Genomic DNA, 27,952 nt, shown 5'->3' with positions numbered 1-27,952 from the left:
AGATTCCAACATTACACTTTGTCATATCAGCCCATGCCATATCAACCCCTGAGTTATATTGTTTGAATTTGCAAGACATGGTTTGCTATTAAAAAAATAACACACTTTCCTGAAAGCTTTTGTTCCACTTTGCTTAAACATCTCTAAAAAGGGGACTAATCCAATTTGTCCAGGGAAGAGCAGGACTAGAACCACAATCTGCCTTTGGACAAGCCCCACGGGGTCAGTCCAAGCCTCAGCCCACACTGAGCCATGATGGAGTACCTTGCAGAATTTGGGCTTTGGTAGCAAGGAATGGTCTGAAATTATTAAATAAATAGCAAATAAGAACCGATATTGATTTTTCTGGCATTTTACATGCAATTATTTTGTGATTATTCTACCACAGTATGAAGTACATCTCACAGCCAAAGCTCTTATTTTATAAACAATGCAAAGTAAGGAGACAGTTATTTTTTAATAGGGATCATAACACTAAGGATGCTTATGTAATAAATTGTTCTGTCAAAGTGGAAGAAAAACCCCCACAAAATGAGGCTCTGTTCTGATTTCTTTTCATGCAACCACAGTTGAGGTCGCTAATCTTTGGGCAGAACTCCCTTTACAAATTGAATGCTGTACTAAAATATATATTTATTCCTCCTCTTTGAAATATGTATGACTCAGGATCCAAACTGAGTCCAAAATGCCTCTTATATTTAAAACACAGCTCTAGTTTAATGTAGATATATCCTAATTTGTACATCTAGCCCTGACAGAAATGTCACTTTATTTACTCCTGTATGAATAAAACATATTTCTACAGCTCACAAAGTGCAGGGAAGTTATTTCACCCCCCGGGCACAGCTGGTAAATTTGCACCTTTGGGGAGCAAAGTCACCCCTGCACTGTGCTCAGTGAGTGCCACTTTAGCCCCTTGCCCACGTCACCAGTGACATGGACATTTAGCAGAGCCTGAGTGCCACCCTCGAGGGGCCAAGCAGCAGCAGCATCCCCTCCTGCCTTCCCGGCTCTCAGCACTGCAGGGACACCCTCAGGGGAGGCTGCTGCACGGAATTTCAGCTCTATGGAAACACAACACAGCCTCAGGACTCCGACCTTTTCCCATACATTGCTGCAGTTGCTGCAGGGAACTCATTGTGTAACTTGGGGGAAGTTACCTCAGTGCCACAGAAACATATTCCTAAGTAAAGTGGAAAGGCTGTAATTTTAAAGCAGTTAATCCCACCCTTCTGTGTTGGAAAAATACCTGTAAATCAAAACTAATTTGGAGTCAGAATGGTATAACAGGGAAAATGCAAGGAAGTATTAGTTTAACCACATAGATTAGGGTGAACTTTGAACAAGGGTTGCCAGTATTGATAGGTGATCTTGCATTTGTCAGCTTTTCATCCAAATTCCATAAAATAAAATTCCATAAAATAAAATTCCATAAACTGACTACAAAACAGGTTAAGTAAATATTGGATTGACTACAAAAGAGGTTAAAAATTGATCCCCCATTTGAAAAGTAAGAATGCTTAGAGAGGGAAGAAATATATTCTGAGGCAGAGAGAAGAAAGGCTGGAATGAGGCTTCCAGGTACCAAACAACCTTTTCCATGTAGGTTATTGTGCCAATCAATCACTTCCTCTGTCTTTCTATTTGTGCATCATACAAAATTATATAAATTAAATACTCCATGCTTCACCCATTTCCATACCTGTTTCTTGTTTAGTACTAACTTGGCTTACAGATCAGTCCAAGACTTGACAGTTAATAATCCTGTTTAGATAATCTGCCTCTAGATTCTTCTTCTTTGAACTGCCTCTAAAAAATAAACAGCTATTAAAATAGCTTCTTTTTAAATCAATCCTAGCACAATGAGAATAAAAATAGCATCTCATATTTTCCATAGTCAATAATCTGCCCCTCAAGTCAGAGGAAGCTGCTAACGTTTGGCTTAGCTCACTCCTGAGGAGTTGCATTTTTAATGCACAGATCATACAGCAATTCCTTTTAAAGTGCTGCTCTGTGTGGACTTGATCAGCAGCTCACAACAGGTTATGATTTGCAGTGCAGTCATGGTGCTCACCTGCTTAATGTGGTTCAAAGCAATGAGCTCTGGTATCCCTTCCATGCAGAGAGAAATGCAGGAAAAATCACTATTTAAAGATTCCTTTCAGTGCCCTTCCTTAGCCTTAGATCAATCCCACTATGGAAGGGTGATTTCAATTGCAGCTTCCCACTCTCAGCCTTTCATTTCTCCAGCTGAACTTTCACTCCTCATCCAGCCATGCCCCTTCAACTTACCCAGCTGGAAATATGAGTAACACAAATGAGTAACATTTGTGTTCTGGGCAGATCAATGGGTTTGTGTTCCACAACCAGAATTACAGTTTACTTCATCTGCCTACTTCCATAAAAGACATTAAAAGCTGCTTCCAATCACAAACAGAGGTTTCAGTGAACCTCTGCACCAAGAACTATCCCAGGCTGTAGCCTGTAACAAATATTGATACTTTGGGTGCAATATTTCCTGACAACATGGAGGAGACAGAAATCTATAGCATAGCAAGCAAATCAGGGCCAGAATCTTAAACAGATGCTCAGATTCCCCAAGAGGTTCCACATCATCATTGCTAATATTTTGGTGATGACTGATGTGACAAATTTGTCAAATCTTACAACCAGGATAAATCTCTAAGAAAATTGTAGGTAGGCTATCAAACACTGGAGGAAAAGACAAAGAGAAAGGTTTGCCTCTTTTATTAGACTGCTAATCACAGCTCTTATTACCTGTACCCTTCAGATCCATCCTCTGCCAGGAACAGTTCTAAAGGACAGAGCACCCTCACAGATATCAGCCTAGCTAATATCCTTCCTGTATTGATCTGGAAAGCACTTAGGAGAGAGAGCAGGTGGCACACACTCAGGAGCTGCAGCTTTTCTGAACAGAGAGTTTCTACTGTAATACTTCAAAACAAATGACATCTTTTATTTTAGACAAGAGCCCTTAAGAAGACTTAACAAAATACATTTGGGGGCCCTCCCTATCCAAACTTCTACATGAGAAAGCTGGTGTTTAGTGCTTTCCCCTCATGGTAAGAGTGCAAGCATCCACTGAAATCGCCCTGCGCTGCTCAGGGATGGCACCAGCACCCTCTGCTGTCACACAGAGCCAAGTCGCAGGCACAGGGAATTCAGAGACAGCTTCCTGCTCCTGCACTGCAGATTCCCAGCCACAAAACCTCACAGTGACATTCTGCAACTCTGCACTTCAACACAGCTTATTTTCAAAGACAGTGATCGTGTCTAGAAAAAATCACCCAAAATGAACTTACTATATTAGTTATTTTTACTCACTGAACACCTAAAAACTACACTAGAACAAGAAATCAAACCCATGCTAATAGTCACCAACTTCTGCAAATGCAACAATAAATCATTGATCTTTCAACATTTATCTAATATTCCCATTTTCTAACCTCCTGTGATTACATGAGACTCAGTTTTGATGCTTTCCCTACATGCTTTTTGTTCTCTTAGCTGCAGAGACTTGAAAACATTAAATGCAGAAATGCAGAATGCAAGTGAATTTCAAATATACATCACATGATTCTCTAGTGTTTTCCTTCTTTGTTAAAGCACTCCAAAAATCTCCTAGAGCAGCTTTTTTGAACACACACAAACAAGTATTTTCAAGGCTTCCTATGACCATAAGTGCCTGCCCTCAAACCAACCCTGCACTGAAGGAGCAATAACTCCAGAGCAACAGGAGAGCCATCAGCACTCTCATGATGTTTAAACTTAGATTTAGAAAAGTTCTTTAGTCTGACCAGGTGGGTTGATCAGTCTTAAGTCACACAAAATGACCCCAAAACAAAATCTATGCAGTTTATCATGTACAGAGTCAATATTGACCAAAGACTTCTTTTTATTTCTTCCTGAATGAACGAGGGCCATCCATCCCTCTTCCCAGAAATGATATCATCATCACTGGCAACAGCATTTAATAGTAAACCAAATAGGGAGATGGAATAAAAAAGGGGTTCCTTCAAGGATTACAAAAACATATATACATACCAAACATAAAAGACAGGAACAATATTAAGATCAAAAGGAAACACAGGGAAAGAGAGATTATAGAATCCATTGCAGTGCTTTGGGTGAAGAATCACAATCCACATTAACAGAATGAGAAGAGAGTTCCCTAAATATAAAAAGGCCTGTGTTTTACACAGGGTCAGTAAGTTGGTGGTGGGATGACAACTGTACAGAACTCCAGGAATCAAAGCTGAGTAAATTCTTTTACATTACACTCAAAATTTCCAGAGCAATACAAAAGTTTCAGTTCTTTGTAAGGAAAAAATGCTTCCTAAAGCAGAGAGAAAGAAGTTACAAAATAGGCATTAATTACCAAGCCACTCCTTGTTTCCTTATCAAGTGAAACTCCTATTCTTTCTGGTGTTAGTCCAGAATAAATAGTATCTATGGATTCTGAGCCTTCCTGGGCAAGTAAGTTTTCACCTTTATTTAAAAAAAATCACAGTCTAGCTCCTAGTTAATACTGTTTTCAAATTGCAAAAACTACATATTAAATTCAGGCCAAAACTGGAAGATTAAAGTCTTGCTTGAGCTGATCTGAAACCAATTTTCTTTGGTTTGCAGTTAATCCTATCAATAGATAATATTTTCCTTTTAAAATTCTGACCAACTTTCCAGCTAAAAACAGTCAATAGCTTTCAAAGTTTGCACTGACTGTAAACAAAAACTACATAAACGTGCAATTCTGCAAGAACTGGAAGCACCAGTAAGTGCCACTGTCTCTTAAGCCACCAACATCATTTCACAAAGTTTATTTTTCAAATGTCTGCATCCTTCAAAGTCAATAGCAAAACTTTTGTGAGTTTGAGTGACTGCAAGGCCAGGCCCTGAGAGAATAACCCTGCTCCAGCTGCACATTCTCAGACTGATGTTGAGTTAATGGTTAAAGGCTGATGAGACAAGAAGGAAAGCAGATGCCCCTTTTATGACTAACATCACATACAATTGACTAAATAGACATCCTTATGAACATGGAGGGTGGCATTTCTTGAAAAGAAGATGCCACTTTCTAAGGAGCAAGTTCTCCCCCTAACACACTCTTTAAGAGAGACAATTGGCTGAAGAATCTCACCAAAAAAATCACTATTTGCCACAATTAAAGAAAGGAAGGATTTTTTTAGTAGAATGTTTAATTTCCCCAGATTTCTAAAGGTACAACTAAAAGCAGACACATGCTACAGTGTGGTGGTTTTCCAGTGCATGGCAGAGAATGGAGTGTGCAGCTCTGGGCCATTCCAGGGGGTATCTGTGAGCAAGCACAAGACCAACAGCACTGAGACTTCAAATCACACAAAAGCCAGAACCACTCCAGCTCAGATGTGTTTAGATCTCACAGCTATCACAAAAGAGATCATTAACAATCTGGAGCAGAGTCAGGCTGCCCAGCATAGAGCCCCAGAGAAGGAAGTGTGATGACATCAGTGTCCATGACTCACAGTGCGTCAGTGCCCAGCACTGGGAATATTTTAAAGCATACCTTAATTTCTTAGCTCAAAGCCAAAGCCTACAAAACACTGTACAGTCTTTTTAAAAGAACAAGTTTCTTTAAAAGAAACTTTAAAAACATATTGTGCTAGAGAAATGTTCCAAAAGCCTGAAGCATGTCTTTTCAGAACATCACCATCAGATGTGGAAGCATATAGAAATGAATCAAATTTTCCTAGTGTCTGGTAGTAGGAAATGCTCTGCTTCCTAATACATCAGATTAAGCCCACAATGGCATTTCTTCATTATGTCTTTATATACAAAATTCTGATCAAAAGTTTTAAGGCTCTTATTTCTCAAAAGAAAAAAAAATGGTCACAGTAAAGAAGGGATTAAGTGGAGTTACCACAGCTATTGGCAATGCAAAGAAGGATGGTCCTGTCATTTGCTATTGTACAATCTGGGGCATTTCACTCCATGCTTTGGCTTTCTTCTTGGCCAGGGACAGCCAGGGAGGCTCAGCAGGACTGCAGGGTGTCATTGGCAGGTTAGGGGAGTGCCTTGCTTCCTTTTCAACAGCAGGAACCACAGATGCTTCCTGAGACATTGGTCCAACTTTACCTGCCCATGAGAAGATACACATCACTCATCAGAAGTCTAGAGAGTTAAAAAGTCAATTTCTGCCAATAATATTTTCTTCTCTCAAAAGAAACTGTTTTACAGCCCAAAATGCTTGTGACTCACCAATAAGGCAAATGAATTATTAATTGGCTAATGCTGGCATTCTCTGGTCCAGCTACAGCAATGGTGAGGGCCAGCTCTTGCAACAGGAAAATTGATACTAAACAGTGAGTAATGTGCCCACAAAAAAATCATCTCCTCAGTCCAAACAGCAAGTGTCTAAACCCAGACAAATGAAGGACATTTTTCAAAATTCTTCAAGCATGTGAAGACTATAGCCCCAGCTATTTGTCTAACTCAGATTCTTGGTTAAATTATCTCCTAATTTTTCAAACCCTTGATTTCTAATAAAGTGCACAGCAAGGAGTTCCACAGGCTAATTATGCTCTGTGAGAGCAGGAAAACCTAGGAATAAGACTTCTGAGTATGCAGGAAAACAGAAACAAAATAGCTGCAAGATAAGAATTACCCCAAGCTTGCTGTGGAGTTAAAAGTTTATGTTTTCCAATACTGAGAAGACTTCTTAAAGATTTCTTTTAGTCTTCACTGCCAACACAAATATTGCTTCAGCAATATTATTAAATACCAGGTAGGAATCAAACCACTGCTTTATATACTTCCACTTGTATGCTATGGTGGTAGATTTTGATGATACTAGGGGTCCCTCTTGATGCAGCCTAACAGATGCCTGTCATATTCATAAAGGATGAAGGAACACAAGTAATGCTCCTTTGATGGCTTTGAGTTCCTATCTAGAAAAGTCCTGGTCCATTCACCTTGTTTGAAATTTTTCAAAATCAATGTCTAAGCCATGTTAAGTAAAAGAAGCTTGATCTTGCTTGCACTGAAATCAATGGAAAATATCCATCAGCTCCATTAGTCACACTCCATGAGCAGAGCTAAAGTAGTTCCCCTTTTCACTCAGGAGGTCTCTGGTCTTTTAAAAGTTCTGCTGGTTGAAAATTCTTGCAGGAGGAAAATTATATTTAATACTGGAGGTCCATGAAACAGGCTGCAGCTCTACATACACAAGACACTTTCAGAAATATCTAAGATGAGGTAGGAATTCAAGTGTTACTGGAATTTTGATTTTGAAAATAATTTCCCCATTTTGGGAGACAACCTTCTTTGTAATAAACACAATAATCCAAATAAATAACTCCTCTGGATATTAACTCTACATCCTTTCCACCACCAGCACTTTCAAAGAAAGTGGTTGGGCTAATGGGAAACAAATCAGAGAATTTGTAATTCTGCTGTAAGCACCACAAAGACTGCAAGTTCTAGTAACCAAGTAGCAGAGAAATTTGTGGAGTTCTGAATTTTGACCAAAGGCTGCTAGGCTTCCAAGGTTAGGATGATGCAATATACAGAAATCCAGTCAGCCTTTCAAAGGAAGACCTCATCTGAGCAAAAATCAGCCTGTTTATGTTCCATCTCTCACTTTGCACCTAAAACCATAAGACAAGAATTCTTTTTAGAATGTGTGGTATTTTAATCACACAAACACACTCACAAAATTAGCTGCAACCAACATCAGAGCTTCTGTGTTGGTGCAAACACCCTGGGCCAGTCACCCACTGTGATAAAGGGAGAAAGCTAATTTTGTAGAGCCTACAGATTCAGAAATGGTTAACAGCTCTAGCAATAACTACCACAGGTAGAGGTAGTACAGCACAGAGGTACTGCCAAATATCTCTAGCACAGCAACTCTGGGTGCTGCTGGCTTACACAGGGAAAGAAAGGGGCCAGGTGCATGGGGTCTTTCCAGACAGCATCCCTCACTGTGTCAGCTGCAGAAATCTGCAATGGAAAAGCCACAGGTCTGGAACAGGGGTGCATTTCTTACCTACTTAGGCAGTATCTGCAATCAATAGCTCTCAGCTAGCACAATATGCTTTTAGAGCTGAAGGACTGGCTTCTCTGTGTCTGGCTGGAGTGTGCTGCTGAGGCTTGGCACCACCCTGGGTAAGCAGGGAGGGAGAAGCTGCAGCCCAGCAGAAGCCTTGGAAGAGCTAATGTGAGTCACCAAGTGAGTCACACTCTTCCCCTGCATCTTTAATATAGAGAAACAGAGCTAAGTGCTCAGGAGAGGGGCCCTGCAGCCTCTGTGTTCACCTGAGGGTGAAACTGACTCTACATAAATTATCCTTGATACACATTTATCAAATTATTCTTGATACATGTTTATCTATCCAGCACATCTGGCCATGGAAACTGCACACTCTCCATATGCAAGCCACGCTCTTCTGCACCTCACTGCTCTTATTGTTAGAAAGTATTTCCTAACATCTAAGCTAAACATTCCCTGGTGCATTTTAAGTTCATGCTGTCCATAAAAAACAGTCTTGTCCTCTGCAGAAAATTTAGTTGTCTTTTCTAGACTAAACAACTCCACTCCTATCAGCATTTCCTGGCTAACTGGAGATCCAGAAGACCTGACCTTTTTTGCTGCTCTCTTCTGGACACTCTCCAACTTCCACTTCTATTCTTTAGTACCGATCTTGGCCAATAATAAATCACCAGACTGTTTATGTGCCATTTCATGAACTGGCAGTGCAGATAAGAGTTCCTCACTTGCTCTCTGCTGAGCAAACAAGCCATTATGTTGACTTATACAAAAACCATGGTCTGAATAGGCCTTATATAAAGTGTGCTGATTATAAAAATGGTGTCTGTCTTCCCCCATCCCTGCCACCCACACAAGTTGCTGGTGCAAAGCGTAGCCACTACATAAAGAAAAAGAATACCTGCTGCTGCAGACACACCAGTCTTTGTTTGTGTTTTCTTGCCCTGAGAGCTGGAAGGCTTCTTCTTCTTCTTCAGAGTGTTCTCACCAGCACAGATCCCTGGCTGCAGAGTGAGGAGAGAAGAAAAGAATGCAAATGACTGCCAGCCATGGGCACTCATAAAGCTCACCCTGGCAGCTCTCAAACCTGCCTGTGGAAATGCAGCAAAAGCCAGGCAAGGATGGCTGGGAGGATCCTGGAGGGGGGAAGGAGAAAGCAGTGAGGAAGATAATGCACCTCAAAGCAGCTACATAAACGTGCTCTGGGCAATAAGAAAGCTCTGAAATGTTCAGGTTTGAGCAGTGCAAAGGAACATGTATGAAAATCCAGCTGTGAAATGAATCTGTGTGACAGTGCAGTCCCAGGCATTTCCTCCCTTGCGTCACTTGTCTGTCTCAGGGTTTTAGAGGCCAGGCCTGCAAAGCTCTCTTTGGGCAGTGCTCACACACACCTCCCATGAAGACAATACTGGACAGTTTGCAGAGGTACCCAGGTGACCTGGGGCAGCATTCACACCCATGCAACATTACTTGGTACTCTACCTCCCCTTGATCCACTTTGGTCAAAGATTTGCCTTCATCTTTACGTTCTTTGGCAAGAGGGTGCTCCTGGAAACCCTTTTGTTTCAGCTTTGCCACGGAGACCCAGGCTGGTTCAGAGGAAGCAGTTTCCAAATATAGAGAGACTTTTTCTACAAAAGAAGCATTTTTGAAGTAAAGAAGGGATTTAGGTCAAGTCAGTCTAAAGTTAGTGCTTCACATTTTAAATCCTTCAGCATCTGTAACACCCTTTTAACATGGTGGAGATAGAATTACCTTCCCTGATGATTTTGTCCTTGGCAATACCTGTTTTTTCTGTTTATTCTCCAGTGTTTGACTTAACTGTGCTTCTGTCTAAGTCTATGGCAGATGTCCTCCTGAGATCACTGTGAACTGGATTTTGCCTTTGAAACAACATCCTTCCATTGCAGATTAAATGAGTACTACAGTAATGATTTTTTCATGTAGGCAGTAAAATACAGGCTTCCTTGTCACTTTTTAAATATTTTAAATTAAATAATTGCTAAAAAAATTAATCTCACCTAATGCAACTCCTAGTTAAGGTTTGAGCAGCTGCAGTCTGAATTTTTAACTAAAAAAATGCAGCAAGCTTTAAAAATCTGTGTTGAAACTCCAACTATATGCACAAATACGTCATACCAGGAATGTTTCAGAGGCATTTAAGCTATTATTCTGTTGTTCTTCTTGCTGGAACACACCCTTCATTAAGATAAGCCAAGAATTCTCTTGACTGGCCAAATCATCAAGCCAATTAAATTACAGTGGTGATGAACTCAAGGCTGAATTTGGTTCTTAGCCAAGAGGATTTTAAATTTTTTTTTGTGCGCTCTGACAAGGCTCTTTACATTTCCACTGTTTTCTACAATGTTTGGATACAAACACAGCATAAATACCTGAAGGTTTATAACCATTTTGCTTCTTTGCCACTTCTTCTGATCTGGCCTTGGCAGGATTTTTGTCTTCTAGGAGATCTGTTTTTTTAACAACTGATTTTGTGTTGACAGGAAGGCTTGGAGGAGGCTTCCCAGAGCCCATCAATTTCTGACCCTCCTTGACTGCAGCAGAAGAAGCAGCTGGAGCAGCTGGGGGGATCAGCTTTGGAGGCTCTACACGGCTTTCGTTCTGGTATTTTAGTAAAGATGATGTTCTTCTTAGTCTGACTCCAAATGGGCTCTCAAAGTTTTGTGTTTCATGGTCAGCCCACTCCATAAAAGAATTCAAGTGCAGATCTCTGTCCTTACACTCTCGATCAAGTCTCTCTGAGTTGGTTTTTGCTGATGCCTGCAGAACTGCATCAAAACGTGTGGGCTCTTTTGTCATTCCTTCAAAGAACTCTGGTCTTATGGGGGATGTTGGAGAACTTCTGGAATAGGAATCTTCCTTTGAACTTGAACCCCCTGAGAGAGATCTTTGCCATGCTGGTGCAATGGTAAATCTGACTGGTTTAGCAGAAGCAGTCTTCAGTGGACTTTTTACATTTTCATCTGATGATTGGCTGCCTTCTGCTGTTTTTCTGTGAGAAGCTGCAGTGCTTACCTGGTAATCCTTACTCTCAGCATCAGAAGATATATTACTCTTCAAGCCAGCCAAACTTGAAGAGGCAAGACAGCCAATGGAAAGTTTTTCAGAAATGCAAGATGTGTTGGCCTGTTGACTGCCTTGGTTGCCCTTTGAAACAGGAACTATTTCTGCTTTGAAACATGCTTCCAATTTGCTGCAAGGTACCACACAAACTGCTTCTGAGACAGATGCAGCAGTGGCTACTTTTTTTTCTACACTGTCCTTGGATAACTGAAATTCCATAATTTCACAAGTTTCTTTGTCATTTTTTGCTACTGAACTCTTTTCAGACCTCAAATCAGCCACTGTCTTGATGTCAGAACAAGACTCTGCATCAGCTACTGCAGCTTGTGGAGTATGTGAGACAGCATGGCTGGAATGATTCCCAGCAGTACCAAAGAATTCTTCTTTGCCACTAAACAGTGGATCCCCCTTTTCCTGGGCTTTACTGTTTAGATCCACAGAATGTACTGAGGAACTTGGTGCAACATCTGGCAATGTACCCATGCCAGATGTTTCCACACCACTGCTGAACAAGTCAGCTGTGGGTATGTCTGGAGACACAGCAGCTTCTCCTTCAAGTTGCTGCAGCTCTGGAAGTGCAGGTACTTCAGCACTGGTACTTTGGGGATGTATTTTTGATTCATTAGCAGTCTCATCTGCAGAGTACATCACTCCTGCACTGTGGTGTCCTTGCAGGTTCACTGGAGAAGGCTCAGGCCTCAGGGGGAGTGTGGCTCCTTTGTAGGGATGACCCACACCAGGAAGGCTCCCATCCTCCTGCAGCAAAGCACAGGGGTCTTCTACCACAGAATCACAGGAGTCAGGGGCAGCATCAGAGGGAGTTTTTACACCTGGTGTCTCCTTAAAACCACCTCCCTTTGCACAGGGTCCCACCTGGGCTGGTAATCCTGCATTAAACAGAGGAAAAGAGTGTGCACTTAATGGTTACAATTCAGACACCATCTGTATGCATTCCAGATAGTGCAGTCCTTTAACAGGAATGCCCCAGGTCTGGGCACTGCTGACTGATAAAAAAGCTTGTTCAGAGCCTATTTAGAAATGGGCTGTCCAAGTGAGACAAGAGAAAAAAAATAAATTTTAGTTTGAACATACCTAATCCAGGGAGCGACTGAAAGTTGCTGTCTGTTTCAGGTGCACACATTAGTTGCTGTTTAGTTGTTTCCTGTGTATACCCTTAGCTGTAAGACTACTAACCAGATTTCTCTAGACATTTCTGCATGTGTGTGCCTAGAAAAGCCATCTACAATGACTGGGAAAATTCTCTCTGGGCGAGTGGCAAAGGAAGATCCAGTAAACAGAAGGCAATCAAAGTCACCTGGCACACATAACATAAAATGCTATGGTTAAGGTTTTTCTGAGTGTCAAGGAACTCAGTTTCACACACTGAGGTCCAGCCAGCTGTGTAGGACATGTGCTTCTGAACATGATGCTTTCAGCTCGTGGGGTTTTTTTAGTGCTGCCCTCAAAGTTCACCACTTCAGCATCACTTTGTTGAGTGTACTTGATTTTTTCCATCACAACAATTCAGCAGCCAGTACTGGTTTTATGTTACAGAACCAAAAGATGCCTAGTTTGGAAGGACTAACAATTCAGACAGGTCCTGTCAGTGTTATGCAGAAGAGTTCAAGCACCCAAAGTAGCAATACCTCTGTCTTCATTGCCTTCCCAATCACTTTTATGTTTGTCACTCTCAAGTAGTTCTGTTGAATTTCCCTTCTTTTCTGGAGGTGCAGGAAGACAAGTCTCATTTTCCAGCTGTTCTACCTAAAGAAGTGAAGATGCTTTAATTAAAGAATTATGCACAAAAATTGCAGTTTACACACATGCATTTCTATGAATACTGAAATCATAGAAACAAAACCTCCCTCATGTAATTTACCAACACTGTGAGTAATGTACTATTCTACTTAAGAACTAGATTTGTAAAAATAGACTTAGGCCTCTATAAAACTACATTTAGTTTTTCAAACACCAGAAGTCTTTTTACAAATGAAGCTTAACCCACAATTTTTGGCTCAATAATGAAAACCAAAAATTGCATTTTTCTTCAGTTTTCATGATACTGAAGTTTTCAGAGTCTTTCTTGGTTGGTTGGTTGGTTGGTTGGTTGGTTGGTTGGTTGGTTGGTTGGTTGGTTGGTTGGTGTAAAAGAGGTGCTTTTCCCTTCTTCCAATGGAAGAGGTAAAGGAATGTGGATAGGAAAGAAGAAAGAAATTAAAATATTTAGCATAAAAATTAAAACCTCACACTCATTTCCTTCTGCCCAGTGACTCTTTTGCAGAAAGCACCCACCTGGAGGGGCAGCTGGTGCTTGTTGGTGAAGCCCCTCTGTCTGCGAGGGTTGATGGCAATCCTGTGCCGGGCTGCTGAGGTGTCCAGGCAGCCCAGGGGACTGGCAGGGATGGTGAAATCCACAGGAAGGAAGCTGCTGCCTCCTGACATGGGGGTGCCCTGAGTGGCAGAGGATAAAGGACTGATGGGCCTGGAGGAAGCTCCAGAAGGTATCTGTAAAACACAAACACAATGCTGGTGCCACATTTCTCTTCACAGAGAAAAGCAAGATGCAATTCTTCCCCAGGATTTCTGAGATTCACATTCTCTGAACCTCAAAGAAAGAAAAGACAATTCTTATCTCATTTGCTGTGCCTGTGTTTGTGCCAAAGTAGAATGCAACATGGAGATTGTTCACCCACGGTGATGGGGTTTTGTTTCCTTGGCCTATCAGGGCCAGGTGTGTGTGTGTGTTGGGACTGTCACTGACAGCCACAAGATTCTGTGCAGTGTGAGCAGTTGTGTGCAGGGTTGAGTGCTTGGCAGATTCAGTTTTAGATGTATAGAATAATACAGTATAATAAAGTAATTAATTAGCCCTCTGATATCTTTGGAGTCCTCCTCATCATTCTCTCCCCTTTGTCGGAGTCGCCTTTGATTTGCAATACAAGGCTCCGTATCTTTTGCTTTACTTCCCCACATCTCTGGAACATTTCCTTTGTCAGCTCATTCCATTTCAGAAGCTTGAAATGGCTCTAGTTTAGGGCATAAATCCTCATTTTAAAATGCATGCCTAAAGTCATCTGTGCAGAGAGATTACTGGCTTCTGTGTGTTCAGCTGAACACACAGTGCATAACACAGAAGGAGCAATCGCTGTCTCTGCCGCAGGGAGAGCCTCAGCCCGTCCCCAGCCCAATCCCATCTGCAAAGCGTTTGCAGTTTGTGCACACACCAGCAGGAGACACTGCTGCCGTTCGTACAGCTGCCTCTTCTTCCCAGTAACGCGACCCGCCGCACAAATACATTATTTAAAAGCCACAGAAATAGCACGGATGCCTGCTCCTCATTATCTCTAAGAAAGCTGCCATAGCCACTTTTCTCTTTCAATATCAACTTTTAGGAAAATTAAATGCTTTTCAGAATATCAGAACCATCTTCCAGACAGTGCTGTGGATCTCATCCTCACAGCAATGCTGCCCTGGGGAACTGAACAGCAGTAACCCAGGATTGTGCAATCAAAATTAAGGGTTTACAGAAATGTTTGCTCTAAAGCCCACTAAACGTGAAGTTTGAGTGGTTTTGCTACTGTTTTGAAATGCAGATCAAACTTTCTGGAACACTTGCAAAATTCCAAAGAAGCTTCATTCATAAAGCTGGGTGACACTCTGCCATTGCACTGTGCCTGGCATTTGCAGTTTAGTTTTGTTTAAGCTTAGGATGTAACACAGCGTTTCAAACACCTTGCTGATGGAGCTTTAAAGATCATGAAAATATCTTCACATCTCATCTACAAAAACTGTCAAGGTATACATCAAAAAATATGACCTCTGCACATTTTTCCAATCTGGTCAAGGACTGTGTTGTTCTGAGAGCAGAACCTGCTGCTTCTCATGGTCATTTACCATCCAAAGAAAATTGCAAATTAAAACCCACCCTTTCCTGTGGAATACCTGCCATCAGGAAAGGCTGGTCCTGCAATCATTTCCCATGATAAGAGAGATGGAGGGCATTGCTCACAAGCCACTGCTGATGGGAAGGTGTGATTGTTTGATATGGGAGCCCTGGCACATGGGAGCAGAACTGAAGTCTTTGCCTGCTCCAATGTTTTGTGTAACTTTATAGATTGATACTGTCACAGAGCTGCCTCTGTGCTGTTGACACAACCCACTTACCAATAGATTTCTGCCTGTCTTTATTTCTTATTGAAAACCCTGAGAAGTACATTTAAAGTATCATTTGCCTCACTCTGGACTCCTAAAGAATTGTTTCCTAGGATACATTGTACCCAGAATAAATTTTAAAAAATAAAATTACTGTACTGGCTCCATACAGACTCCACATATGCCATCTCAAGGAAGTGTATTATCAGGAAAAGGAGCTATTTACCTGTTCATCTTCACTGTCTGTCCCGCCTAAACTCAAAGAGCTATGACGCTGAACAGGGTTGGAGGACTGTGGGATAAAAGGAGGAAGAGGGTAAGTCAAGGGAAGTATCACACTGAATCATCTTGAGTTGGATATCCAGTGCTAATTATGAGAAAACACAAGAGGAAAAATAAAGGAAGGGTCACTGGGTCCCTGCCTTACACAGTGAGTTTAATTTCTCCATTGGCATCAAACATAAAGCAGGGGAGATTTCTCCTGCATTGAGATACACCAGGAAGGCTGAGCACAGGAGGCAGTACATTCTATAAAGTTATTTTGGGCTATTGTTTTAAAATCATCAGATTTACAAATTCTCACAAGTTCACTGAAGTCTGAAACCACACATTTGCTAATGATAGAGGTCAGAGTCCTGGTCTACATAAAAGCATGGAAAATTGTACACAGAAAGGGTATTTGTAGGGTCAATTTCTAGCTGTACCTCAGAGTGAAAAGTCCACAATCCATCTAGGCAATTTCTTCTGGTTCTAACTGATCTGTTCTATCATGTTTTATCACAAAATGGTTTTCCCCTTTTCTAGACAGATTTTGTCTTCTTTTATCCATCTGTATGGATGGTCTCTAAGGTGACATGACAATTATACCTTGTTTGGCGAATCTGTCAGAACTTCGTGAAGGGTTGAAATTTCAGGAGGGCTTCTAGGTAAACCATCATCTTCAGAAACTGCACCTGCATCTTCCAGTTTTTTCCCAGTTATAACAAGAGGAGGTGATCCAAGTTTGACATTCTTCTGCAACTGAAGCTGTGGTTGAAATATAGAATATAAACTTTCAATGGTACAATTTAAAGATGTTCTGGACATTGCAATCCAGATGCTCCTATTAGATATGCAGAATCTTTTAGTTAACACAAAAACTTGAAGTAACAGACCATTTATAGAAAAGAACCATTAATAAAATTTTATCCAGCTTCATTCATCAAGGACCCATCATTAAAACTGGCGTTGGTATAAAATTAAAAGTAAAATCAGTTTTATTCAGTAATTTAACAAAAGGAGACAGGATTTTCACCATTTCAGAAAATTTACTACATATTTACTCCATTTAAATTAAAAACTTTCAAATTACAGATTTAATTATTTAGTCACATAAATTTAAGTATTTAGTCACACAAAGTATTGTCAGTCAGCATTCTAATCCCAGGTTTATGAAGTCACCTTTCCCTCAATAAAACTCTTCAAATTTGAAAGCTTGTTACAGCCCTCTCCCACACAAGTAGCTGAGTCACAATTTTTATACAATACCAAATTAATTTCATTTCTGGTCCATCCTAATGAATTCCTTGTTAATTTCCCCCACCATCACATCCTGGTCATGTCTGCAGCAAGAATGGTAACAGCAGCCAGGAGCAACTTTGTTTGTAAAGGAGTGTGGGGATTTTTTTCCAGGATTCACAAAAGAATGCTCTGGCCGGCCCTGACCCTAGAAAAATACAACAAAGTCTGCAAACTCACAAGCAGCCAGATGTTCCCTCAAACTAAAAATGTTCAGATCTCAGGAAACACCATTACTAAAATTCTTGGCTTAAGTCTGTCAGCTGTGACAAAGCTGGAATAGAAACAAGGTCTGAACACAAACTTTGTCCTTCAACTGAAAACATCTCAACAGAATATTCCCAAGATAAACATGCAGACTTAATTCTTCTGTTTCTTTGCTTATTAAACCACATTGGGTAATTTTAAGCCTAGTTTTGTGTTTTCGTGCAATCTATGCAGTCATTTACACCTCTGTAAAATAGACCTAAAAACCTGCAATTCTTATTTAGCAAGGTTCATTTGCAATGTAATTCCTATAGATCTAGCTGCCACACAGGGTAGCACAATGTCTAGAACACCAATCCCCCATTCAAACAGCTTCCTTTTGCAATTTTTGGCAATATATTGCAATACAGTGATAAATGTGCAACACAAGGCATAAAACATAAGTGTGCACTTAATGGGAAGGAAAAGACAGAAAGTCAATTTTGCTTTGGTCTCTTTTCACAACTTCCTGTCTTAGATTTATTAAATTTATTACATGCAGACAGCAAAGTGGTGTGGGGGAAACTGAATTTGCATTCTGTCTTCTACTGGTAGAAGTAAATTTACATTGCTAAGAAAGTAACTGCTTTTATTAGTGCTTGGCTTTTATTCTGACAAGAGTCAAGCTCACAGAAAAAGCCTGTCTGTCAGAGCTACCAAAATAGTGCTGGCAGTATTACATTACTGTGCAGCATGATGGATGGGGAGAGGGCACAGTGGACTGCAAACAGTATGAAAAGAGCTTTTTTCCCCCTAACAATGTTCTGTAATATACAAGCATGTTTTCTTCTGCTACTCCTTTAGTTATACAAAAAATAGCTTTGCCTGTTTTGCAGCCTTAGAGAGGAACAAGTCCCTCTGTGCATCTTCTATTACTTAACATGTGACTCAATTGTCTTTTGCAACATGAAGCTCACACTGAGCAAAGGAGGAATTTCAATGATCTTTGGCTCCTTTATCAGCCATTTGTATTCAGTCTCTGGAAAAACCTTAAACTTTTATCTGAGTGTTCCAAGCTGGGCAGTTAGTGAAATGCAATTAATATAACCAACAGTTCATAAGGGAGCTGTCAAGGAGGGTTCAGTATTGCCTTGGAAAAAGGAAATGACCCAGCAGAATACAGTATCTTTTGCTAGCAGAGATCAAGAGAATAAATACATAAATAAAGCTGTCAGAGCATCCTGACATATCCATCATCCCACATACTTACACAGCCACTGGCATTACCATGAATAGTGAAAACATCTGAGCCAGAACTGCCAAAAAGAGTAACACAAATAATATTTAAAGAATAACAGTGTAAGGGACGCACTACAGTATAAATAAATGGCCTTAACCCAAAAGCAGTAGCTGTGAAGTAAAGAAGATAAATCCCATTGGAAGAAGACACACTTAATAAAGAAAGTTTCCAAGAGTTCATGAACTGGATTCACTTCACACACTATGAGACCTGGGCAAGGCTGAAAGCACCAGGACTGCTCAGAAATTTAGCTTCCAAGAGGCAGAGTAGATCCAAAAGTAGCAAATTTGGCTTTAGATGCTTCAGTCAGCAAAATCCTAAGGCACACAGCAAAAGGAATCAAGCAGCAGACTTTCCTGGGAGACAGCTGACAAAAAGCAGCACTACTGATGAGGGGATGATGTCCTCACCTGCAAAGTTCTCACTCTTCCAGGTCTGTTTTCCTGAGACAAGGCATCACCTGTCACATTTCCTGGTGCAGACTCCAAAATGAAGACACTGTCATGGGACAAGGCTTTGTTCCCCATGCTACCCTTGGGCCTGGAATGGAAGGAAGATGGGTGGTCATGCACTGGGTACATCCCCACACCACCAGGGCAGAGGGAGGAGGATAAAGAGGCCAGAGTGGGATGCATCATGCTTCACTTCAGATTCATGCATGTTTAAGACAGTCACTGTTTGCTTCTTTTATACTCAGAAGAGAGCAGGAACACATTTGATGAAATGCAGATGTCCCTTTGCAATGCACTCAGCATCTGCATTGAACACACAGCTCAGTTTGCTGACTAGAGAGGGAGTCCAGTGTGATTATGTCCCATGTTAGGAGTGAAGTGGATGCAAACCACCCTAGGAAAGGTGCAGAAAGGACAATAGGAGTCCCCTGTCCTCCTTTGGTGGCAGTGTGGCTAACATGAGACATTCAGGATCCAGCTTTTGCAGCCTGCTCTGTGCCTGCATACCTGCCAAAGATGGTGGATTGCTTTTTCCCCTTCTTGTAAATGTGAGCAGAAAATTTAACTTTGATATATTAACAAACTTGACTCAAATCCTCTCATGTTCAGCAATAAAACCAGTTGAATTCACCCACATCCTAAATATGGTCAGATCCCAAGTGTATTAAAAAATGTAGATGGGACAAGTGCCCATGGCTCCAGTTACAGACCATCAATGGCCAGGTTAAAGTGCCTAGGTAAGACATTCCTGCTCTGCTCCTGTGCTCATTGGGTGCTCAGCCCAGTGAAGCAATGATGAGTTCCCACAGCAGCTGTTAACTGAGTTGTAATTAACTGAGATTGATTGGGCTTGGGCTATTAAGTTATGCAGAGAAAATTTTGCATTTGAGTGGCACAACAAGGAAGGCTCCAAATCATTTATGAACCAAGTTCCACCAGCATAGGCAGGTACTGTTTGTACATTACTTTGCCCAAAAGACAACAAGGATAGCCTCTACCAGGATTTCATCCCAGTCTTGAACTGAAAAGCATCATAGAATATTTTCTCATTTTTGGCCATGAGACTATTATTAATAAATACAAATTACATGGATTCCCTGGCTCAGATGCTGCACAGGCAATGCTTTGCCTCTGAAAATTTGGCTCTGGGGAAAACACAACTCTGTCATGAGAAACTCAGTATGTCAAAGCTCTTCTGCAAGGAAGTCAAATAGGCTCTTTGCCTAACCATAGATTCTCTCTTTATTTAGAAGCTGAGAAAGACTGTGAACATTCATTAAGTAAATGCACTACATTAAAAAACCTCAAACTAATAACTCTTTTTCCTCCTGCATCCCCCTTCTTCACATCTCCAGAGACACCTCCCCTAGTTGCTGGACTAACCCTTCTGCTGCCCCAAAGGTGTAGTCAGTCAGTCTGCAGTTATACACAGCCTCACAGCAGGGTAAAAAAAATTTGCTCTAAGTTTATGTGGTGTTGAAGGCAATCAGAGCTGTTTCTCTCACAGCACAGGTCAGAGTTTGTGCTTCCTCCCATTATACATCATGGTTAATGTCTCTGTAAGTCTACAGGACAGCAGCTCTACACACAAGCAAGGCACTTGCCTTATTTCATCATTAATGAGGCCATCCCATCCTTTTATGTTTGATTTTATAGTCCTTTTCAGCATGAGAAGTACTCCATATGGGCAAGACATAATATTACTGCATTAAGAAAAACAGTCATACAGCTTTTATTTACTGCAATGTATGTTCACTATTAGCTGGCATATTTTATTTATTGCAAAGAATGCATGTGCATTAGGATGTATTTGCCTTTCCATCTGGGGAATTCTTTACCCATAAGGGCTGAGGTCTCCTTATTCTTGAGACTGCCAGTACAAGATCTCTGTCTTTTTCTCTCTCTGCATATGTATCAGATGTATTGGCAAGAGAATTACTGTATTTTCTTCTGGCAGTCACCGGCATTAAAAAAAAAAAAAAAAGCACAGGATTAAATATAGAATTAACTGCAGCTTTAGTACAGATCAGCCTCTTATGTGCAAATCTACATTCCTCTGTAATTCCAGGCTGTGTATATGTATATGTATATGTATATTTATGCTGCACTCTTGGGCTAAGAGGTTGGATCACCCTGCCCCTCTGCCCTCCCCCTCCTTTCCAGGCTGACTCTTCGAGCTCTAGCAAAGAAAGAGGAAATTCCTGGAATTCCTTCATCAGCATTAGGGCTTGTTTTGCACAAATTTGGACAGAGGCTGCTCCTAAGGGGCCAACTCATGCTTTCATCCTACTGCTGTGAGAGGTCCACTTTTATTTATTTTCCTTCCCTGGCAGCTTACCCAGCCTCCCCCGGTGAATGAAGTGCAGCAGTGTTGAGCACAGCGATGCTGACATCGCTGCTGGACTGGCAAGGTTTTAAATTACTCTCTCCCCTGGGAGGTGGAGGTTCTTTCCTTTTCTTCTTGGCAAAGAAGTTCTTGAAAGTCTGAAATTTGGATTTTTTCTTTCCTGCAACATGGCAAAAAAAAAGAAAATTTGTGAAAGTTGGTAGTATTGCTTAACTTGGGTAATGTTATCTCTTAAATCCTGGAGGAAGGCTCAAAGCTAGAGCAGCCCATTCAGTTTCAGTCAGCTCCTCTGTAAATAATTCAGTGCTGGAGTCCAGTGAAAGGTGAGGCTTCAATTATTACATTTGGTTCCTATAGAGCAACACTGGCATTAAGCTGACAATAGTGGTGCCTACCTAGGTTCCAGTCTATGCAAAAACATACTTTATATAGAGATTGTATCTATCTACAACTGAACAGTGATCATACCTGGTGTGTCTTCAATAAAAATTGCTGTCAATGTCTTTAAGTATTAATGTTCTTTACTTAGTTTGGTTTAGTTCTGCTTATTCTTTATTCAGTGCTCTAAGGAGACAGCACGTGAAGGACATTCAACATTGGCAAAAAGATTGAAACTGGAAATGGAATTTATAAACTCCAAAACCAAAATATCTCTTTCCACATTAAACAACTGTCCCAAAATAAAATCAACAACCCCTCCAGGGACAAAGAAGCAAACTTAAATTAAGACATTGTCTTGCAGGACATGAGAGCCCCAAACAGAGCAGCCCTAAGAACACAATTGGAAAACTGTTAATTTGGTTTCAGATTTTCCATAGTCCAAATGAAAATACAAAAAAAAACCCCAAAAATAAAACCCAGCATGAAACATCACTGATCTTTTATTTTTAATAAGAGCTAAGATACTTCAACATTCTTATGTATATTTTCTTTCAGCACACAAGTCCTGCATTTTGTCCCTGACCCTTGCACTGAGGGTCACTTTGACTGGTTTGGGCCAAACTATTGTGCTAAGACCCCTGTGATTGACTTAAATACACACTCAGAGCAATAACATCATTGCATATCTGAGCCAGCTTCATTGTTCAAATAATACATTACAGCAGTTGGCATAACACATGCCCACAGCTGGAGGATTCCTTCATAAGCAGGGCATTCTTTCCAGACAATTATTTTCTCTCCCAGCAATGATTTAGTTGGTGATGCTCTGTCTCAACGTGTGCCCTGTACGTGCAGGGATCTCTGCCAATGGGCCTTATCTGGGCTGAAAGTGCCACCACACAGCTGCAGCAGACAGTGGCCACTTTGAGAAACAAACAATGATACTGAGATCTACTCCCCCTGTCTCCTCCCTGCTCCTCAGCCCAGTGCCAGCACCATGTGTCAGGACACACGAGGACATTGCCACAGTGTCCCCACGCCTGGTGACACAGCTACCCCTGTGCAGAGCCCCCAGAGACCTGCAGCTGCTGTCCAAGTGACCTGGGCTGCTCCTGAGACCAAAGCATCTTTCAAACCATGGAAAGTGAGACCTCACTGCAGTCCCACAATAACAATGGGATGTGGCTGCTCTGGGGAGGGTTTATCAGTGGAAGGCCTTTTTACCTTCCACTGCTGCTTACCGGGCAATAAATGAATGAGACAGCCACAGAAAACACACAGGTTGTATTTATTGCTGTGGCCCAGAGCTAATCCCAAGGGTTTGGGATTTGTTAAGACTCCCAGAGGGTTCAATGAGCTTCGTGCTGCAGCTGGAGCAAGAATGGCAGGAGAGGACAGGTCAGCAAGCACCCAGAGCCTCTCCAGTAAAACAGGCATTGATAGTGTGCCTCAGAGCCTTTGGAAACACATCCTGACCATTCCTGTCTTTCCTGTCCACAACTAGACAATCTGTGTGGTATTCTTCCAGGAAACTTGTCAAAGCTGATCTGGTTTACCTTAGATAGGCAAAACTAAAGTTTAACGAGTTTAATGGAAGCAGTTCCCCAAAATTATCAATTCTGCAATGACTGCTAACACAGCCAATGACTCAAAGAATGAAATGGCAAACTTGAGACAGGCAAAGAGCTCTGCAACTCAAAATCTATCTAAATGAGAAACAAGGACATGTATATTGGTCATGTACACTGGTGAACTGTCAGCTGTAGAGACAGAAAGCAAGCTGGATTCTAGTGCAGGCATTATTGATGAGCTTAATTAGATGCTGGCATTTCCAGAGAACCAGGAGAGTGTTAAAAAAAACCAAACCAAAACAAAAAGCCCACCACACAACAGCAAGTGATCCTAAGGATGCTTGAGAGAAACAGACATAAGTCTTGCCACAAAAGCAAACATTGCCAAGGTACTACTCCAAATACTTTTCTAGTCAGAAGTGGTGCTAACTGCAGAATGGAGGCTGCAGAAAGGATTTCCAAACACTGCCAGTGAGCAATCCCCAGCTGGCATGGGACAGCACTTGGACCATTGTGTAACAGAGAGGATCTGATGCAGACACATCAGTCACTTCAGTGCCTCCTCTGGACTCTAATTTATTACTGCTGTGTGGGGTACATCCCCTCCAGCAATAACTCCTCTTCAACCATGCTCTGCTCAGCTGCAAACATTCACTTGCCTCAGATGAATGAGAGGACAGCAAGTTTCCCTGCGGTTCCAGAGACTGGCACTTGCCATATTTTTATGTAAAAAAAGATCAAATCACTGCTGGGCACTCAGTGCTGGGTGCAGATGAAAGCTGTGGGACTGTTCAGTGAGAGAGCACTTAGCAAAACAGACATGGCTCAGAAAGACAATGCTCTTGTTTGCTTCCTGCTGGGAACAGCTGTGCTCTGGTTTTGCACACCACTAAAAGGATGCCACCTTTCAGCTAAAGGTGCCTACATCCCAGTGCACTGTGAAACAGCCCAACATCACAATAAATTGGTACTTGGACTAATAAAATACAAGAGGACCTTAATACTTAAAATGGGAGAAAAACCATTGCATAACAAAAACCCAAGCTCAAACAACTATGCCTATTTCCCCTTCATCCACTGGTGATTTTTGAAATATTATGGTTGCCAATCTTGTTTTATGGCATTAAAAATAAAATACTAAATTTCTAGGTTACTGCCCTAAAAAGGAAAAGCCTTCCCAAAAATTAGTTGCTTATGCTATGTTTTAGCCAACTATAAGAGAAAAGAAGTAGGAATAAGCATTTTCCTTTCTCTGTAAAGTCTGTGGATTCTGTATATTTTACTGTAAGTGTATTGCTTGTTTCATTAGGTCTCCTGTGCACAGAGAAAATTAACTCAGGAGTTTCTACTCATTGAATAGTTTTTCCCTATAATAAGATAAAAGAAAAGGTTGCTTCTTCCAGTGCAAAAAATTGAAACTACAAAAAGCATAGAGAACATCTGATTTGAGAGGTCAGTGATCATATTCAAATTAAACCATTCATTTGGGGATCTCCTATGGTCTCTGACTTCCTAGGATGCAGTCAGTTTTCTGATATTTTCTATCTGATATTTTCTATCTTTTGTTTCCCTCAAATCCAAGGACTAGATAGTTTCAACATTAAGAACACCTAGAAAAAATCCCAACCCATAGATAAGATTCTCAGAAATTGTCATGATTCTAGCTTCATGCAAATACCAGATATTGGCAGACAGGCAATAAAATCATGGAATTCAGTACCACCAACACTGGGTGCTGGAAGGTTTTGGTTCCTGCCCCAGAGAAGGAGCAGCATGCATGGGAGCCTTGCACTACAAACAACAAGGCAAACCTCCATAAATCAGTGTGACTGACTGGACTGTGAAGGTGGGGATTTCACCCTCCCAGAGCCTTTACATCATCAGCTAATTATGGAGAGGGAGAGGTGAGGCAATCCTTCATTACCTTTGGAAGTAAACAGAAGATCTAAAATGGCTTTGTCCAGGTCCAGCCAAGTGTCTCCTGAACTCCTTGACAACAGCACAGCAGCCTTTAACTATTTAAAAATGTTGTTCATTTAGGGTCAGAAATATTCCTGGTGGATTTAGAGCCAACACTTCAGATCATGAGCCATGTCCTGCTTTTCCTATCACCCAGGTGAGAATTTGATCTCTTTTCTGAATCTTTTAGCAAACCTGAGTACAAAATTTTCATGCATGGGCTTCACACAAGCTTACCAGATTGCTGGGATAGCACCAGACTGTGTGACAAATTAGATTATAAATCTAAGAAACCAGAGAGTGCTGAGCATCTATCATTGCACTTTCTTCACCTCTATCCATCTGCCAAGCAGAGTTCAACTAACAGTCACTTTGCCATTTGCTTATCTCTTCTAACAATATTTTGATAGTGGCAAATATATTTCTAAAGGATAAAGCAAGATGACCTTTAAAACACAAACACTTAAGATTATTGCAAAACATTAGCCAAAGGAAAAAGAGAAAAATCCAATGGTGTGACAGCCACTTCTCCAGAGATGCTTCAGACATGATGCTATTCCTCATATTCAAACTGGCAAAGGGGATATCCTTTAATGTAAACAAGTCTGGCATAAGTAAGGTATTTTACTTTCTTGCCTGTTATTCAATTCCTTCACACTGCATCAGACCATGCCACAGATTAAAGAATAAGTAACAAATGTCTGCCTGTGGCCAGAGGCAGAGAGAGGCTGCTGGGGGTCTGATACAGCTCCCACAGACAGAGGATTTTTACCAGGCTCAGCTCCCACCTCTGCAGGATCCATCAGTGCAGGCACAACAATCAGCCCTTCAAGCTCTAACATCCTGCTTTTAAAATCCAGGTCAGAATCAAAAGGAATATCCTCCAACAGGATATGTCACTCCAGTATTGCACATTAAATCATCTTTTCCATAATACTCACAGCTGACAGAGACACACAGAATTTTCTTTACACTACAAAAGAAGCCCTCAGGAAACAACACTGCAAAACAGATCACTACAGACCTGAGTAATTGAAGAAAACAAATCTTCCAAATCAGGTGTACATTCAGAGAACAGCTGCTTACCTGTGCACTCTTCCACTGTGTCTCCAGGTGACTGTGTGACCTCTGTGGGCCTCGTGGCCATTATATAGTCACTGAAACAGAGATGAAAGCATCAGTTTAATTTTAGTCCATCTCCCCAGCAGAATATGGTCCCACCCAGCATGAAGAAACAACACAGCTGAATCTTTTCTAAAACTACATGCCCAAATGGCTATCAGAACCACGCCTTGCACACTTTTGGGCACTTTGGCCACAGAACTTTTCATTTTTTCAGTGACACTTACTTCTCCAGCCACAACTAACAATCCAGTCTAATCATTGCCAGCACCTCTGTCTTGCTAGGAGTCCAGAATCAGCGCTTGCTTTCAGGAAAGATGCCATTACCCTTGCTCAGCAAACACTGTAATGCTTCCCAGTCTTAGAATGATGAACCTGTGCTAGGGAGTGACAGCTCCACACTACTGTAAAAAGCAGAAGTGCTCAGCTGCCCAGGGTTCATGCATCACAGTGTGCTCACAGCAGGCACCAGTCTAGTCTGTCATCATTATTAAAACCAGTTAAGCATCAGCACTGAAACATCATTCCAGGCCATGCTACATTTGTGGAAACCAATAGATCAAATTTATTTTGGATGCAGTGCAATCAGCTTTTAACCACAAGCTCTGAAACCTTATCGCCAGCGGGGCTATTGATCAACCAAATTAGCTGATGGCATCATCTTCCTCCCCGATGAAAACAGAAGTCCAGCCTGGTTTTAACATCATTCAGTGGTAACTGGCTCCACTTTGTATTTTCCAAAGGGGTGTCTGTCACAGACAAAGGAATGAAGCAGCAGACCACAGGAGTTACAAATGTCAAGCAACAATGGAAGTGTGACAGTTTAGCAGGGCAGCTCATGAACACTGTCCTTTGTTATGGAAGGTACCTCAGTGATGCTTTTATGTAAGTAGAGGTTCCCATATGCTGTCAGGACTCAAAGAGTAAGAATCTTTACAACCAAATCCTGCTCTCTTTTCTGCATAGAGCACATCTAACAATTTGCCACATTTAAGTGGTGTAACAATACAGCCAAGTCAAATATCTCAACAGCAAACAAGATTGTGATTCTGTACCAGTTTGGCCAATCACTAAACTCTTCCATTTCTTCTACATCACCCACATACTCTAAAATCTGTCATGCCCAAAAGCACTGGGACATTTCTATGAGCCCACATCTTCAGACAGCCTTAAAAGATGAAGTGCACAAACTCGGAGGCAGAGGTGTCTGTCAGAGAAAAGAAAGGAGCAGCTCATGGAGGTGAAACAGGAGGGCTCCTGTGACAAAAGAGGCCATGGAGTAAAGCATTCCCTGCACTCACCACACAGACATGGCAACTGTAAAGCTGCTGAGCTCTGGGGAGGAATTGGGGAGGTACAAAAGAGAAGCAAAGTGCAGTCAAACAGATCCCCTGGGAGCACTGGGCACAGGAGAGCATCAACACAGTCTAGTTCCAAAGAATCTCACTTCTGCTTGTTAAAAACCAATGAAAAAGTCATTGCAACAACCAGGACTGATTACACCTTTCCTAACTGAGATGCACTGAGGTTGTTCTTGAAACAATTGCCAGACAATATTGACAAGCAATAAAAAATAAGATTTCCAAGTTTTCTTCAGGATGATCATAACCATTCAACTTTTATCCTTTTTTCCCCTTTTCTCATCAATTATCTATGAAAATGTTTGCATTTCCTACATACTTTCTTTAAAGCAGTCATCAGTAGACTTTCTTATAGACTCCTTCTTTATATTAAAATGGTTCCAATTTTTCCTCTCAACTTTATACACCATGCACACTGAATTAGATTTTTCTTAGGTAA

General features: G+C 41.3%; 1 protein-coding gene across 3 annotated transcripts in view; it reads right to left on the bottom strand.

Annotated features, from left to right (window-relative positions):
• Positions 1-3,876: 3,876 nt before the first annotated feature.
• The window catches only part of KIAA1210 (KIAA1210 ortholog), a 50,317-nt gene continuing 26,241 nt past the window's right edge, over positions 3,877-27,952 (bottom strand). For 2 of the 3 annotated variants that reach the window (XM_077186040.1, XM_077186039.1), the window contains exons 2-12: positions 26,117-26,187; positions 21,111-21,279; positions 18,731-18,860; positions 16,145-16,303; positions 15,504-15,569; positions 13,418-13,630; positions 12,772-12,889; positions 10,435-12,012; positions 9,512-9,672; positions 8,943-9,045; positions 3,877-6,132 (exon numbers count right to left, since the gene is read on the bottom strand). In XM_077186040.1, coding sequence (XP_077042155.1) covers positions 5,960-6,132; positions 8,943-9,045; positions 9,512-9,672; positions 10,435-12,012; positions 12,772-12,889; positions 13,418-13,630; positions 15,504-15,569; positions 16,145-16,303; positions 18,731-18,860; positions 21,111-21,279; positions 26,117-26,187 — 2,941 coding nt within the window. In that variant the 3' untranslated portion in view covers positions 3,877-5,959. The remainder of the gene's footprint in view (positions 6,133-8,942; positions 9,046-9,511; positions 9,673-10,434; positions 12,013-12,771; positions 12,890-13,417; positions 13,631-15,503; positions 15,570-16,144; positions 16,304-18,730; positions 18,861-21,110; positions 21,280-26,116; positions 26,188-27,952) is intronic. The other variant, XM_054641718.2, reaches the window with a different exon arrangement.

Source organism: Agelaius phoeniceus, chromosome 14 (genome assembly GCF_051311805.1).
Source record: "Agelaius phoeniceus isolate bAgePho1 chromosome 14, bAgePho1.hap1, whole genome shotgun sequence".
NCBI lineage: Eukaryota > Metazoa > Chordata > Aves > Passeriformes > Icteridae > Agelaius > Agelaius phoeniceus.
This window is presented reverse-complemented; position numbering and strand designations above follow the sequence as displayed.